Source organism: Mirounga angustirostris, unplaced genomic scaffold (genome assembly GCF_029215605.1).
Source record: "Mirounga angustirostris isolate CCGP_5_RB_7025 unplaced genomic scaffold, mMirAng1.0.hap1 SCAF_1, whole genome shotgun sequence".
In the NCBI taxonomy this organism is placed as follows: Eukaryota; Metazoa; Chordata; class Mammalia; order Carnivora; family Phocidae; genus Mirounga; species Mirounga angustirostris.
Genome location: NW_026991709.1, coordinates 91,486,748 through 91,503,100, shown reverse-complemented (window position 1 = coordinate 91,503,100; position 16,353 = coordinate 91,486,748). Strand labels below are relative to the sequence as shown.

General features: G+C 33.4%; 2 protein-coding genes across 7 annotated transcripts in view; one reads left to right on the top strand and one right to left on the bottom strand.

Moving 5' to 3' along the window:
- The window catches only part of ECT2 (epithelial cell transforming 2), a 61,141-nt gene extending 45,033 nt beyond the window's left edge, over positions 1 to 16,108 (top strand). For 3 of the 6 annotated variants that reach the window (XM_045903371.3, XM_045903370.3, XM_045903369.3), the window contains 4 exons: positions 39 to 193; positions 10,479 to 10,586; positions 11,699 to 11,845; positions 14,754 to 16,108. In XM_045903371.3, coding sequence (XP_045759327.1) covers positions 39 to 193; positions 10,479 to 10,586; positions 11,699 to 11,845; positions 14,754 to 14,843 — 500 coding nt within the window. In that variant the 3' untranslated portion in view covers positions 14,844 to 16,108. Of the gene's footprint in view, positions 1 to 38; positions 194 to 10,478; positions 10,587 to 11,698; positions 11,846 to 13,268; positions 13,557 to 14,753 lie in introns of those variants that run through there. The other 3 variants (XM_064585247.1, XM_064585255.1, XM_064585240.1) reach the window with 1 other exon arrangement.
- Positions 3,820 to 4,224, bottom strand: LOC123834367 (phosphatidylinositol N-acetylglucosaminyltransferase subunit P-like). The gene has a single exon (XM_045863537.1). The coding sequence runs from the start codon at positions 4,222 to 4,224 to the stop codon at positions 3,820 to 3,822; it is 405 nt and encodes a 134-aa protein (XP_045719493.1).
- Positions 16,109 to 16,353: the final 245 nt, after the last annotated feature.

Sequence of the window (16,353 nt, the reverse complement as noted above, 5' to 3'; positions counted from 1 at the left end):
AGTAACACTTAATGTTTATACTTATTCTGGAACCCTAGATTGCCATAATGCTTTTGCCTTGCTTGTGAGGCCACCAACAGAGCGGGCAAATGTGCTGCTCAGTTTCCAGATGACATCAGAGGAACTTCCAAAAGAAAACTGGCTGAAGATGCTATGTCGACATGTAGCCAATACCATTTGTAAAGCAGACGCTGTAAGTTCTTAAACGACTATTATAATGAAAGTTTTAACTTCATTGCAGTGCGTTCAGACTAACCCTATATATTTCTAATGACTTGGTAATTATGAATGTAGGAGAGTTTTACTTTTATGTGAATTGAGGAAAACTGGTTTAAAAAATTGTTTTGAAAAGATTTTTTAAAGTATAGGCCCACAAGACATTTTGAGTCCCTAGCTTACAGATAGGTCCTCAAAGCCTAATAGCTCCTGTGCCTTTCTGACTGAGTGAGGCTTTTGGGACTTGTTCTAGTACCCCGTGATTTTTATTGGTGCTCTTTGACCTGGCTATTTGTAAAATAGAGGGAATCTTGTTCTATTGTTCTTTTATCTTGTTGAAAGCAATAGGTGAGTTGTAGCAAGTTGTTTTTTCTGTCAGGCCTGTTGCCAATCCAGTTTTTTCAGCCCAACCTCTGAAAATCAAATACCATTATGAATATATAATTATCTTATACAGCTTAAAGTGCAGATACATGAGAAAGTCAAATTACTGAAGTTAAATGACTCACAGAAATCAGATAGCCTGTAGTAGATCTTGGATGAAATCTAGGTCCCTTAAGAAATAATTTGATTTCTTCATTATATATGGGAGAGACATGTGATAGACAGGTATAGACCCTTTCATCTTTATACAAATGACATAGAGGAGAATGTATTGATAAACGACCCTTTTCAGTACAGTAGTATAATGGAGATTGCCTTGGACATTCCTGTTGGACTAAAATGTTTATTTATCATAGTTAAGTTCTGACCTTGAAGGCTATTAAGGTATAATTATAACGGTTTATAGAGTAGGTAATATTTGATTAAAACCTCCTACCTAAATGTTGAGAACAATTAACAGACCCTCCCCCTTTTTTTAAATAAGCAGGAGATTTCAATTTCTTTTTTTCAGTAAATGACATGACAGGGAAAACCAAAGAATAAAATCCTGAGATTGACTAATTTGTCCTAATTGTCATTAATAGAACATTTCATCCAGCATGATTTGTTTTTGTTTTTTTAATTTCTGTGGGCCAACAATATGTTGTTATAAATAAAGGATTGTTCCACAAATAGGTTCACAGAAGGCTAGTGCATACAACACTGCTGGCTAGAAAAATGATGAAGACAGCTTTTGTTATAAAGCTTACAAAAGTGTTCATTGTTAGGAGGAATTTTTTTTCCACAGGTCTAAGTATGCATATATAAAATGGATCCTTGTAGTATAGTGACTGCCTGTTGTAGAAATTACTCCTACATTTATGTCAGACTACATGGCTTATGAAGTCCTTTACAAATTTATAACCATAATACTGAAGTGCTGTTCATGGAAAATTTTCCTTAAAATACAATCTATTGAATTACTAGCCACAGGATGGCTAATAATTCTAGAACTAAAATATAAACAGCTAATGGAAAAATTTCATATGTTAGCCACAAGATGGCAGCAAACATTTAACTATGTCCTGATTTATACTTAAACCACAAAATTCTTTGAAGTTGTGAAATTTTGTTACTAAGAAATATTTTGTAAATTGAGATATTCTCACTGACTTCAGTTGAGCTCTTTCCCACATTTAAAATACTACACATAGTAAATTTTAAAAAGCCCTGAGTTGATGTCTTACCATTTGATAACATTTGCCTTGATAACAAGAAGAATATTTCTAAATACACACACACACACACACAATGTAACAAATAAAAATTTCTTGATTCTTTCAATCAGTAGTTTTTGTCCTTCTGTTACACATTTTGGGTTCCCTAAACAACTGGAGCTTACAACTGTTTTATTCTATACTGTTTCATTCTTCATGCCCATTTATAAATGACTTAATAATTTTTAAGCTGAAATAAAACCTAATCTAATCTCATTATTTTACATGTGAAATTAAGGCCAAGAACATAAAGCTTACATTAGAATCCAGGTATTCTGATTGCTGGTTAAACCCTTTTGTATATCTTTTCTCCCCATGGATACGGTGTCCCATATTCTGTTAATTTCGAATTTAAAGATTAGAGTTTTAATCTGTTGAGAGCTTTATCTCTCAGAATACTTAGGTTTATATTTTTGGTCTCTTGCCAGTATGTAACCTTTAAATGTATGGTCCATACTCTTAAAGTTCATATATTGTCTAAGGTCAGATAGTAACTTTCTGATGCCATTGCAGATTTCTAATCTCAAATATCAAAAGTATAATTTATTAACAAGTGGATTTAAGCAATGTTATTCTTTCACTCCCCCCACTTTGAATAGTTTAGAGGAAGTAACTTGATAATTAAATGCCCAGTGCTACAGTTCAGGTCTTTTACTACTAATTCTTCATATTTCTTTTAAAAATCAAGTTTTTACACCTTAGTCAAATCACTATTGGCTATTTTAGAGTAGCCATATTCATTCTTAGAGATTCTAGTTACAAGTTTAAAAACTAACTACATGAAGAATAGACTGAAAGTAGAACATATATGAGAAGAGTTAGTGCTTCTGAGCTGAAGATATTTATAATGGAGTTAATATGATTTGTACTTAATTATTTTGCTGGTTATTAGTCATCCATAATAAGTTGTTAATATAAATATCTGTTATTGGTACTACTTTAATTTGGCCAAAGCAGAAGCTCTGAGCTATAAATATGATTATAGAGTTTGAGGAAATCACTGAGGCGTAAGCTAAGGGTGGGGGGCACCATGATACTAGTTATTTTTTCTTTAGCATCTGCATTTGAGGACTAGTGGGAGAGGAGAGCTTAGGGAAAAAAGGGTCTGATAACTCACATGTGGGTAGGCTCATTAGCTTAAGATGTCAGAAACGCTAGAAGATTTCTTTTGAATTAACACCCATGAATAAATCTGTAGCTGAGATTCAGTTTCTCCTGAAATTAATATTATGTATCGCAGTGGGAGAAATCGATTATTACTACTTTCTAATCTTAAACCCTGCAGCTCTGTCTTTAGAACTAGTCTTAGGTACATGTGGATTTGGGGCTTATTGAAGAACTCCTTCCCTTTCTAGTCTTTAATCCTTGAGATATGTTGACTAAATCATGAAATGTTTTTAGAATTATATTAGTATGTTATTAAAAATGAGTTTTCTGATATATATTTTATTTTTATTTTATTTTGGAAATATAGAGGAATAAAATAAGGTTTTTTTTGGAGGGACTTGCTTTTACTGGTACTTATTTTTTAAAAAGTCTGGTAGGGGCGCCTGGGTGGCTCAGTTGGTTAAGCGACTGCCTTCGGCTCAGGTCATGATCCTGAAGTCCCAGGATCGAGTTCCGCATCGGGCTCCCTGCTCGGCAGGGAGTCTGCTTCTCCCTCTGACCCTCCTCCCTCTCATGCTCTCTGTCTCTCATTCTCTCTCTCAAATAAATAAATAAACTCTTTAAAAATAAAAAAAATAAAAAAAATAAAAAAATAAAAAGTCTGGTATATGGTAATGCAGTATTTTATTCTATTAATAACTAATATTTGAGAACATTTATAATATTAATAGAACTTAATCTAAGTTCACTTTTTTTTACATTTCAGTATTGGATATTATAAAAGATAGTAAAAATAATTATGATCAAAATTATTTCATCAAAAACTTTAAATGCTTGGTGTTAGTCTTCATACAATTTACCTTTTGACATAAAGTTCTTTGGCTGCAAAAAAGAACATTTGGTTTACTTCACTAATAGGAATATCTCTTAAGGTTGGGCTGGCATCTTCTTGGTATTTCTTCTGCTGTTGATTTTTAGCATAGTTGTCTATGATTGTATAAATGGAGTTGAGTGGAGAGGTACTCATCAGGTTTATTCCAAATAAGAGTGCATAACCGATTACTGTAGTAATGAGGAGGTAGACAGGCAGTGCAACTGCCCAGTATTTTTGAGGCCAATAGGTTAAGCCTAAGGAGTTTAGCCAAGATTCAGGAATAAAAGCCCACACAAGAGATAGTATGAAGCCGAATTGAGAGCTTAAGAAAAGAACAAAGCCATAAATTGCTCTTTCTGGCAATGGTGATGGTGAATATCCCACCATTTCCCTGTGGCTTTAGACAGTCTCAGCGTCCAGTCCCCTGCGGAAGTGCCTGTCAAGGAAGCCTCAGCGGGGGCGAGAGAGGAAAACCTTGGGGAAAGACCAGGTCACGCCAGGACCCCCAGAGTAAGGTTTTTCAATATTTGGAAGAGAGAATGGGAGCTGTTAATAAGACAAAAAGACTAGTAGAAAAAACCTTGGAATAATGAAGAGAAGTTTCTCTTACTTTACATTTTTGTCTCTGATTTGCCCTATTTACCTTCCTCTGTGTAGAGAGAACTAAAGGAAGTACTTCATCTTTACATCTTAGCAAACAGCTATATTGTCTTCTCAGCCACTAGAACCACCTAGTTGCTTACTTTTTCAGTCATTCTGCACCCAGAGCTTCTAGAAATGTAAAAGACCTCATATATATCTACCGTAACCAAATTAGAAGTAATTTATTTGTTCATTGAGAGAAAACAGGAAGCCATCTGCTCTCTTTTCAGCTCATAGGTTGTTATTATATGCTTAATAATAGTTAAGATAGCAATAGAAAAGTATCTCTTTTATTAGCAACTGCTTAGGGATTTAATTTTATATTCATATTATGAGTTTTACTCTCTAAATAGAAAAATAATATTTGCACATAAGAAAAAATCAAATAGAGAAAAGTATACTCCGGTAATATGCACCTGTCCCACTAGTCTTTTTTTTAGCAGTGCAACTTTTGATACTTTATCTTTCCAGAAAAAAAGAGTGTAGACACATGGATTTCTGGTTAGATGTATTCCTACGTAATTTTCTCTCTGTAATTCCATTTATAAATGAGATATTTTAGCTAAGTTGTTTTCTAATTGTTTTGTATGTAGGTTAATCTTTGATATGTATGTTAGTTTTGTAACCAGTCACTTTTGTTAATTCTCTTATAGCTTCTAATTGTGTCCTGCCTAATTCTATTGGATCTTTCAGTGTTTAATTTTTTTTTAAGATTTATTTATTTATTTGAGAGAGAGAGAGAGTGTGCACATGAGCAGGAGGGGCAGAGGGAGAGGGAGAGACAATCTCAAGCAGACTCCATGCTGAGGGCAGAGCCCAATGCGGGGCTCAATCTCACAACCATGAGATCACAAACCTGAGCCGAAACCAAGAGTCCGACGCTTAACTGACTGCACCAACCAGGCACCCCTTCAGTGTTTCATTTTTTAAAAATGTCTTGGGTTGATCAATTTAGAGTGAGCATTGATGAATTACTTTGTACTTTGAAAACAAAACATCGTGAAGGAAAAGATATTTGTGTCAAAGCATCCTTTTTCTGAATTTGCTTCTGTATCTAGGAACATAAAATACTTCTATCAAATAGGTTTTTAATATATATATTTGTTGATTGAATGAAAGCAAATTTGAAATGAAATCAAATGAAACTAAAATTGAAAATGAAATGAGAACAAAATCAAATTCATAAAACTAAAGTTACAGCTGTGCTTAGTTTATGGTGTCATATGTATAGCAATGTAGGAAATGTGATCCCTCTATTATAAGATGTAGGAGATGTTAATGCAGAACCTTGCAGGTGTATGTGAATGGGGATAAGGGAGACTCAGGGATAGGCAGAGCTTGAATCACAGTCCTAACTACTTTGTTTCTCATAGATTGTCAAGAGATGTTAACTATTCAGTTATTTCCAGTGATTGTCTAGATAATTAACAAAAACCAATTGAAAAGTATTAGAACTTGTAACAGCTTAGTTTAGCCAAATAAAAAATAAATACATGCATATTAATAGTTTTTCTTTCTTTTTTTTTAAAGACTTATTTATTTTAGAGAGCGTGTGAGAGAGCATGGTTGGGGGGGAGGGCACGAGCAAAGGAGAGAGAGTCCTAAGCAGATTCCCCGCTGAGCATGGAGCCCAACATGGGGCTTGATTTCATGACCCTAAGATCACGACCTGAGCCAAAACCAAGAGTTGGAGGCTTAACCAACTGCACAATCTAGGTGCCCCGCAGTAGTTTTTCTCTATGCTGGCAGTAACCAACTAGAAAGTATAGGAAAGGAAGACACCTCTTTCCAATAAAGGTATAAATTTAGGAAATTTTAGTATAAATCTAGGAATAGCCTTGTAAGAAATAAATGAAAGTTTTCTATTTTAAGAAAACCATATAATACTTTACAAAGAAATCTATGATGTTCCTAAATGAGAATGCGGAGTAGCATGAAGATGTCAATTCATTGTAGTTCTTATAAAATCCTACAGGAAATTTTGGATTTTGACAGAATGATTCCAAAGATAATTTTTAAAGAAAAAGCAACAATAAAAAAGTAAAGAACAGTACTTCTTTTATGAGATATTACATTGTATTTTTAAAGTTACAATGATCAGAACACTACTGCACAACGAAAAGAATAAATGTTGGGTGCCTGGGTGGCTCAGTTGGTTAAGCGACTGCCTTCGGCTCAGGTCATGATTCTGGAGTCCCAGGATCGAGTCCCGCCATCAGTGGGGAGTCTGCTTCTCCCTCTGACCCTCCTCCCTCTCATGCTCTCTGTCTCTCATTTTCTCTCTCTCAAATAAATAAATAAATAAAATTAAAAAAAAAAAAGAAAGAAAAGAATAAATGTTCTTGAAATAAGACTTTATTGTATGATAAATATAGTACTTTAACAATTTAATAATATTGTTAACATATGGTGCTACGATAGTTGGTTAAATACATAGGAAAAATTAGATGTATATCCTAACCTTATATCCATATAAGTTTATAGGTAGATATGCGAGTTAAAAGTGAAACCATTTCAGGGCGCCTGGGTGGCTCAGTCGTTAAGCGTCTGCCTTCAGCTCAGGTCATGATCCCAGGGTCCTGGGATCGAGTCCCACATCGGGCTCCCTGCTCTGCGGGAAGCCTGCTTCTCCCTCTCCCACTCCCCCTGCTTGTGTTCCTGCTCTTGCTATGTCTCTCTCTGTCAAAAAAATAAATAAAATCTTAAAAAAAAAAAAAAAAAGTGAAACCATTTCAAAAACCTGTAAGAAAATGTAGGTGTAGGTGGTGAATGTTGAATCCGTTATTTTTTTTTTTTTTTTTGATGTTGAGTTTTAGGCATTCTCTATATATTCTGGATATTAATCCCTTCTCAGATATATCAGATAAATGATTTATATTTTCTCCCATTCTGTGGATTGCTACCTATTTTATTGATAGTGTCTTTTGCACAACATTTACCAATTTTTGTGACATCTAGTTTTCCTGTTTTTCTTTTGTTGCCTCTGTCTCTGGTGTTATATCTAAAATAGCCCTGTTAAATCTAGTGTCTTGAGGCTTTCAACCTATGTTTTCTTTGTCTTCTAAGAGTTATATAGTTTTTAGCTCTTATATTTAGATCTTTGATCCATTTTGAGTTAATTTTTGTGTGTGCTGTAAGGTAAGGATCCAACTTTATTCTTTTGCTTGTGGATATCTAGTTTTCTTAGCACCATTTGTTGAAAAGACTGTCCTCCTTTTCCTATTGAATAGTCTTGACGCCCTTGTCAAATCATTTGACCATATTATATGAGGCTTTATTTCTAGGCTCTCTCTTCTGTTTCATTCCATTTCTATTCTGTATCTTATGCCAGTACAGTACCATTTTGATTATAGTAGTAGGTGTTTTTTTTTTTTTTTTTTTTTTTAAGAATCATTTATTTTAGAGAGAGAGAGAGAGAGTGTGTGAGGGGGTGGGAAGAGGGGCAGAGGGAGAGGGAGAGAGAGACTCTCCAGCAGCCTCCCCACTGAGGGAGGAGCCCGACGGGGGGCTCAATCCTATGACCCCAAGATCATGACCTGAGCTGAAATCAAAAGTCAGATGCTCAACCAACTGAGCCACCCAGGCGCCCCTTAGTAGTAGGTTTTTAAACCAAGAAGTTTGAGACTTCCAACTTTGTACTTTTTTCCAGGATTGTCTTGGCTATTTGGAGTCACTTGTGATTCCATATGAATTTTGGAATGAATTTTTTTTTTCTTTGCAAAAAAGTCACTGGGATTTTGATAAGGATTTCATTGAATCTGTAGATTGCTTTGGGTACTATTGACGTGTTAATATTAAATCTTCCAATTCATGAACACAGGATGTTTTTCCATTTATTCATGTATTTTTTAATTCCTTTCAGCAACATTTTGTAGTTTACAGTGTATGTCTTTCATCTCTTTAAGTTTATTCCTAAGTATTTTATTTTTTTGATGTTATGATGTTTATTTCTTAATGAGAAGAAAGCAGAGGCACTTTGTGTTAAAAAATAATGAAATAATAAAATTAATTCTCATATAATCAGACTTTTATCATCTGCTCATTAATAGTAATTCCTTTGAGTATCTAACGATAATGGAAAAAAGCCATAATACACAGCTAATTGAAAAATGATATAAAACTGAATAGAACCACTCTAATTTTGTTAAAATAAAACATTTATGCATATAAAAATATATGTAAGAAATACGTTTAAATGTAAATAGCAAGTGGCCAGGACATTTGTGGGTAATTTTTCTTTCAAATTTTCTATAATGGAAGTGTGTGTGTGTGTTTTGTTTTTGTTTTTGTTTTTGTTTTTTGACTCAGGAAAAAAATTATAACATTTTAAAAAGTTACTGATGATTACAAGTACTGTTACCTGATTAAGATTAGGTAAGTGACTGAATCTTTCAGCAAGTGGACAAAGTGGAAAGAGAGGGTCTGGAGCAGGCAGGGCAGACTTGTTTTAAGCAGCTTTGGCAAAACCAAGCCTGTCTATGTGGATGTCAATGTCAGAGAGCCAAAGCAAGCATTTATAATTGTAGAATATAATATTTAAGACTATTTGTTTGCAAGGGGGTTTAACGTTTTATTTCAAAGGACTACTGTGCATTATCTTGTTTCATGACTCCTGTGGGTTAAGTATACAGATATTTTCTACATTTTGCATATGAGAACATTTTCAGAAAAACCAATATTCACAAGGTTGTATAAATTCTCTCTAGCCACAGAATGACAGTGGTGGAGGATAGTCTTTTTTTTTTTTTTTTAAAGATTTTATTTATTTATTTGACAGAGAGAAACAGTGAGAGAGGGAACACAAGCAGGGAGAGTGGGAGAGAGAGAAGCAGGCTTCCCGCCGAGCAGGGAGCCCGATGTGGGGCTCGATCCCAGGACCCTGGGATCATGACCTGAGCCGAAGGCAGACGCTTAACGACTGAGCTACCCAGGTGCCCTGGAGGATAGTCTTAATAGTGCTAGACTAGTGGGGAAACTTACTGATTCATGACCTAGATCTATAAATTTTGAGTTGCAGATTGGTTATAGGAGTATGCAAAGACATTTTGTCTCTCACTTGCTTTTTTCAAAAAGCCCAAATGTAATTTGAGTAAGTGATATTTTGGATTACTTGGAGATTAGTTGTCTCATTTAAGGTTAATTTTGATCAGTGGTTCTTGGCCTATCTGAAATCTTTGACTCCTTTTAGAATGTAACATAAACTATGAGCCTACTCCTCAGAAAACTGTCCTTTGCATTTATGCACACACACAGTTTTGCACATGATTTCAGGGAGGTTGCTTACCTTTTATTTTTATCCATTGCCACTCCTAGGAGCTCTTGATCATAGGATCAGAACCTCCAATTTAGAATCCATTTAGATGTTGGTAGAGGAAGAAAGAAAAAAGGAAAAAGTCTTAAGTTTAATTTGAGATTATCTCAAGGAAATTGTTTCTTGGTTTTGGTTTTATAGCAGACTTTATACTTAAGCATTATGTCCACTAAGGTTCTAACTTGTTGGTTTTAGGGTTGTTAAAAAGATTTTATATTGAGTTCTTTTTTCGGTTGCTTTGGTGTCCATAGTCCTTGCAATGAATTTTTCATTTAGTGAATGCTAATTTTTTTGCCATCCTTAAATTAGTATATTTCAGAGTTGAAATTATGTCAAGCATATAAAAAACCTGAGTAGCTTCATTTGTATATACTCCCATGTGCTTATTAGAGCTTTGATTTTAGAAACAGTTGTGTATTTTTATTTTGTTTTACTTAGTTATTTTATTTTATTTTTTTAAAGATTTTATTTATTTATTTATTTATTTGAGAGAGAGAGAGAAACAGCATGAGAGGGGAGAGGGTCAGAGGGAGAAGCAGGCTCCGCGCTGAGCCGGGAGCCCGATGTGGGACTCGATCCCAGGACCCTGGGATCATGACCTAAGCCGAAGGCAGTTGCTTAGCCAACTGAGCCACCCAGGCACCCTTATTTATTTAAAAATAATAAAAAAGTATTATTTTTTCAACAGGAGAATCTTATTTACAGTGCTGATCCAGAATCCTTTGAAGTAAATACTAAAGATATGGACAGTACGTTGAGTAGAGCATCTAGAGCAATAAAAAAGACTTCAAAAAAGGTGAGTCTTAGTGAGCTTATTATTTAACATATCTCCAAAATGTATTTTTCAGAGTATATTAAAATATTGCTATAAACACCAGCATAAGGATAGTTTAACACAGCTGTTTTCTTCGTTCTAGGAAACAGCCCATAGAGATAATAGTTTTAGTTCAGCAAATCCTTTCGCACAGTAATTATAACAACTTGTTATCCCTCCCATTCTTGTTATAGTGATGCTTCTATGCCCCATGCTTCACTAGAAATGTACTGGTGGTGGTTTAGATGTAGATATATGTACATTAATCTTAAATATTGCCTCAGATATTTTTCAGCAAAGGGCACTGACAGAATTGGGAGACCTGGGATCTATTCCTGACCATAAATATGTTTCAGTCTCCTAATGATGAAGATCACTTCCCTTACTTTATCAGAGTTGAGGACTATGTAAGAATGTTGGTAATGGGGGTATTTACTTATTCATTTAAATGGAGCATGGAGCCCAACATAGGGCTTGAACTCACGACCCTGAGATTAAGACCTGAGGCAAAATCAAGATTCAGATCTTAACCGACTAAGCCATCCAGGTGCCCATATAATGGGGCTTCTTAAAAGTAGAACTAGAATTTTAATAGTTTGAGCAAAATTTGCAGCCATCATCTACAATTTTTTGTTGTTTTCTTTGCTTTTGAGGGGAGGCCTTCTACTTTAACCATCTTTGTATCTTCCAGCATTTAATGTGTATGATGTATACTAGATAAACATGTTGAATGATTCAAATCAGCTCTTTCACTTTTTTAATAAATAAATTGAGGTTCAAGTGGCCTTGGATTAAAGATTTCACAACTAAATTTTAGCAGAATCCAATAAAAACCCAGGTTTCTAATCTCCCAGGCCAGGTTTTTTCCTCCTGCTTTCTTTCTCCCTTTGGGCTATAGTGCTTTATGATTGCAGGATGGAATAGTCTATCTACAATGTACTACTTCATCTTCTCATTGTTTTGTCCAAAGAAATTCTAATTCTGACATATACTATTTGTAGGAAAACTTCATGTATATTTGGCATTGTTTACATTCTTATCAGTTGTATTAGATTTATGTATGCTTAATTAATTGGGACTCTTTTTAACTCTAGGTTACAAGAGCATTCTCTTTCTCAAAAACTCCAAAAAGAGCTCTGCGAAGGGCCCTTATGACATCCCAAAGCTCAGTGGAGGGAAGAAGTCCTTCCAGCAATGACAAGCATGTGATGAGTCGTCTGTCTAGCACATCATCATTAGCAGTAAGTGACTTTGATCTAATGGGCTAAATGACTTACTCACATTTATGGAGTTGGTATGGAATTTGTTAACTTTTTGAAGATGAAAGTCTTAATAACTCTCTTTTTTAATCTCTAAACTTTTAGCCTCTTTATTGGGTAAAGGTAACTGAGAAAAACTTCACTTAATGAACTAGAGACATACTTAGTGTATAGTTTGATGTGAAATTTTATTGAGATTGAGATACATTCAAAAATCTAAGAAAAGAAACATGTAAATAATGATGGTTCTGTTTATGGAGATTGGCTCTAATAATATAGCTGAGATAGAGGTTTTTTGTTTTGTTTTGTTTTTTTAAACTATTTCTGTGATGAGTAGAATATAACCTCTGAAGCTGAAGGATGATATGGATTCTGAATTCATATGTGTATATTTTAAAATATTTCCTGAATAATTCAAATTTCTAGTGATACCAGAATTATTAGATAATTAATATTAGGGATATTTCTAACATTTATTACTGTCTCTAAGTATGTGAGTGATGCATCTGTTCTTTGTAAAATTATTATTGATCTAACCTACTAAGGTTAAGAAAAGCAAGTGACTGTTACTTCTTAGTTGTGTGTCCTTCAGCAAGTTTCTTATTCTCTTCTTATCCTCATTTTTACAGCTGAGGAAAAAAGAGGTTAATAGTACTTAACCATATAGTGTTACTATAAGGACTAAACACACACACACACACACACACACAATGTGATTATCTAATGAGAGGCAGTTTGAATAGTGGTTAAGAGCATGAACTCTGGAACTCACATGTTCAAATCCTGGCTCTGCTATTTGCTAGCTGTATGACTTTTGGGAAGTTATTAAAGATCTCTCTGTTTCAATTTCACTATCAGTAAGATGAATTTAAAGTAGTAGTTGTAAGGATTAAATAAGTTAATATATGCAAAATGCTTTGAACAGTTCCTAGTGAGTGGCCTGGTTACCTTTTATTATATAAAATTTATAGATAAGGTACTTAATACTCCATAACTCTTACTTTTTAAAAGCCAGTTAAGTCTAAGTCTTAACTCAGAGACTTAGAGTTGAATCTATGAGTGTATTTATACAAATTTTGGAGGAAGGTTAACCTTCCAATGGGAGGGAAGTTGAGCTTGATAATATAAATATATGCCAAGAAATTTGATAAATGAAAATGAATTAAGATGGACAAAATGCAGTTAGGCCAAAGTACTGTCTCTTCTTTATATCCTGCATCTATATAGCTATGTAACTATTATAAGCATTGCTTTTCAAATGAATGTAATTTGATTTTACAGAAAATTTTTAGAAAATTATTTATGGTTTTGTCACTTTTATGTAGATAATATAAATAAGAAGTACCTAAAATATCTTTAAAGACATTCATGTCCTCTTCTCAATTGCTTATTTCCGTTCTAACAGATTGTCCATTCTGTTTCCACAAGCAATATAATTGGATTTACTAAGCATGTTTATGTACAGCGCTCAAACTCTACTGGTGGGCGCTCTCAAAACTCCTGGTTTCGATCTATCCGTCATTCTGCCTCACGAGCTAGTTTTTCAGAGATACTAGAAGGAACTATTGATTTTTCAAATTTCAAAAAAAGTCCTATCCAAGTCATCTTTGACATTTGTGAAGAATTAGGAGATATGCCAACCAGTAATGGAAACAAGCCTCGTGAAAGTTTAATGTGAGCTTATTAGCTATTTGGAATTTGTATTTGTGAAAAAAGAAAGCATTCTTTCTTCACTGAATCGTTATTAGGTGGGTGGGGACTTTTAAATTCAAAACTTTATAACTGCTTTGAATTCACAACAATTTAGGCTTAATAGAGTTTCTTTGTGTATTGACACATAAAGATATTTTTTACTAGGTAATTTATTCTTAAGTCCAGAAAAATTCAATCCCATTAGAAATGTTCCTGTTTATGAAAATGATCGTTTTAAAGAATAGTAATAATTTTGATGTAAAGTAGATTTTTATTCCAAATCTGATTCTTAATCTTAGATTTATGGCATTTATATAAAATTCATGCTTTTTAATATGGCAAATCATAAACGTTTTACTTGAAGAAAATGTAAGCTTTTATACTATCTACTTAAATCATCTTTGTTATCACCTGAATGGTAATACTTTACCAACCTAGCTCTTTAAATACTACATTTTACTACCTTGTTGATGAGAACTTACAGCCAGCTACCTTGTTGGCTCTAAGTTTAGTTACAGTTAGACATTCATGTATGTTAAAATAAAGCAGTAACTTTCTTTATAATTCATTTTGATTTACATCTGCTCTTCAGTTTTTGGTGTTCTTGTGCATGTTCCTTTGTTATTATTGAAAATTCTGATGATACTTAACTTTGACCTCTGAAACAATAAATTTAGATAGCTTAGTAACTTAATAATCTCTTATCAGAATTGCTGCTATTTTGCTATGGATTGCACACATAACACAGAAACTCTCTAGGAATGTATGACCTTTAATTTTAGAGAATTTTTTTTCGTGAAGTAATTTTACTCTTAATTTTGCTTTATGATTCAGAAACCACTAGAGTTTGTCTTTTTACCTCAAAAACTTACTAATTTATAATTTTTTTAAAGAACCTGAAAGTCTTTAATATCACACAGAAATACCCTATTAGCAGTAAACCCATTGAGTTAATATGTAGTTAACTAGTCTGTCCATTTGTTTTTTTGTTTTCAGAATGCTAAAATAGTTTTAATTATGTTTTCTTCCTATCCCCTTCCCCTAATTTAAATTCTTTTATTTAAAGAGTTTAGAATTTTCAGATGTTTTAAAATTAATTGTTGTGTTAATTTGTAAAATAATATGCATGATGCTAAACTATTTTAAAATTTTTGAAAAGAAAAATTTAAATATAAAAGTATTTGTCTTATCTTTACAGGGTATCCCATCTCCCTCTCTTGTCAGCTTGCCTTCCTTCTTTGAAAGAAGAAGTCATACTTTAAGCAGATCTACAACTCATTTGATATGAAACTTAAAAAATCTTAATTTATGGCAACTTATAAACACTTCATACTCAAATAAGAAACTGACTTAAATGGTACTTGTCATTAGCACTTGGTGAAAGCTGGAAAGAATATAGGTAACACTAAAACTATGTCATTTGATTTTCTTCTTAAAAGAGTAAGGTTAACCTCTTAGATATTTGAGTTAATTCATGTAAAAAATTATATTGATTTTGATGTAATTTTTCTCTTTGCTCAAATCCTTCATTCAAAGACCAATAATTTAAGTTATTCATGATATTAGTAGCTTTGCAACTTGATAATAGTAAATAAATTTTATTGGTGGATGCCAAATACTGCTGTGAATCTCTCTGTATAGTGTCCATGAATGAATTTTTGGAAATGCCTATTTGTGTATCTCAATTTGTGAAGAAATTAAGTGATATCACAGAATGTACTAGATAAAACCCCTGCACAGATTTCTGGTTAGTAGTGGGGACTTGTTTCACATGTGCTGTTTGAAGTAGTTATTTAGCTGCTCCTGTTGCAATTTATTTTATTCTCAAATGTTGTCAAGATCTAGAGTGTGGATTTTAAAAGATTTGCCCTTATTAACAAGAATAATAGTTAAAGGAGATGGTTCCAAAATATTTTTGCAGATTGAGATAAGAACAAAGATTAAAAAATAATGTGTATTTTGACAAACATGGTATTGGTGTATACTTGTAACTTTTTCAGGGGCCATATATTTTGGGTGATTTTAGCCACTAGCAAATCTTCATTTAGTTTGATAGTGTGAGGAATTTTATTTTGAAGGGTAAGACCATGGGGAAATTGTGGTATAGACTGTTACACTCTTTATGAAATACTTCTAAAATTGGCATCAGTTTTACTAATCTGCTATAAAATACATAGATATGTGTATGGTCTACCTTTTATTTTGGTCCCATAATTAAATGTAAAATCAAAATACATTTATTTGCTATTGTAAAATATCTTTCAAACCCTGATGTTAATTTTCACAATAAGTTTTTTTTTATAGTCAGTGATACAAAATAATCAAGTTTCTATGAACAAATGAATTTTTATTTCCTATCTGTGTAGGGAGTACTGCAAACATTTAACTGTCATTTAACAATTTTCAGTCATCTGCTTTAATACTTTAACTGACTATATAGATTTTTTCTATGCCACATATTTGCCATTTTTAAATAGTAAATCACTCTTTATTGATATATTTTAAAAGCAGTTGTATTAGTAAGAACTTTGTAAATAAATACTTAAAACTCAAGTATATTTTGTTTCATGTTTTTTGTTGTTTTTAAAGATTTATTTTTTTTTTTTAAAGATTTTATTTATTTATTTGACAGAGAGAGACACAGTGAGAGCAGGAACACAAGCAGGGGAGTGGGAGAGGGAGAAGCAGGCTTCCTGCTGAGCAGGGAGCCCGATGCAAGGCTCGATCCCAGGACCCTGGGATCATGACCTGAGCCGAAGGCCAAAACTTAACAACTGAGCCACCCAGGCAGCCCTAAA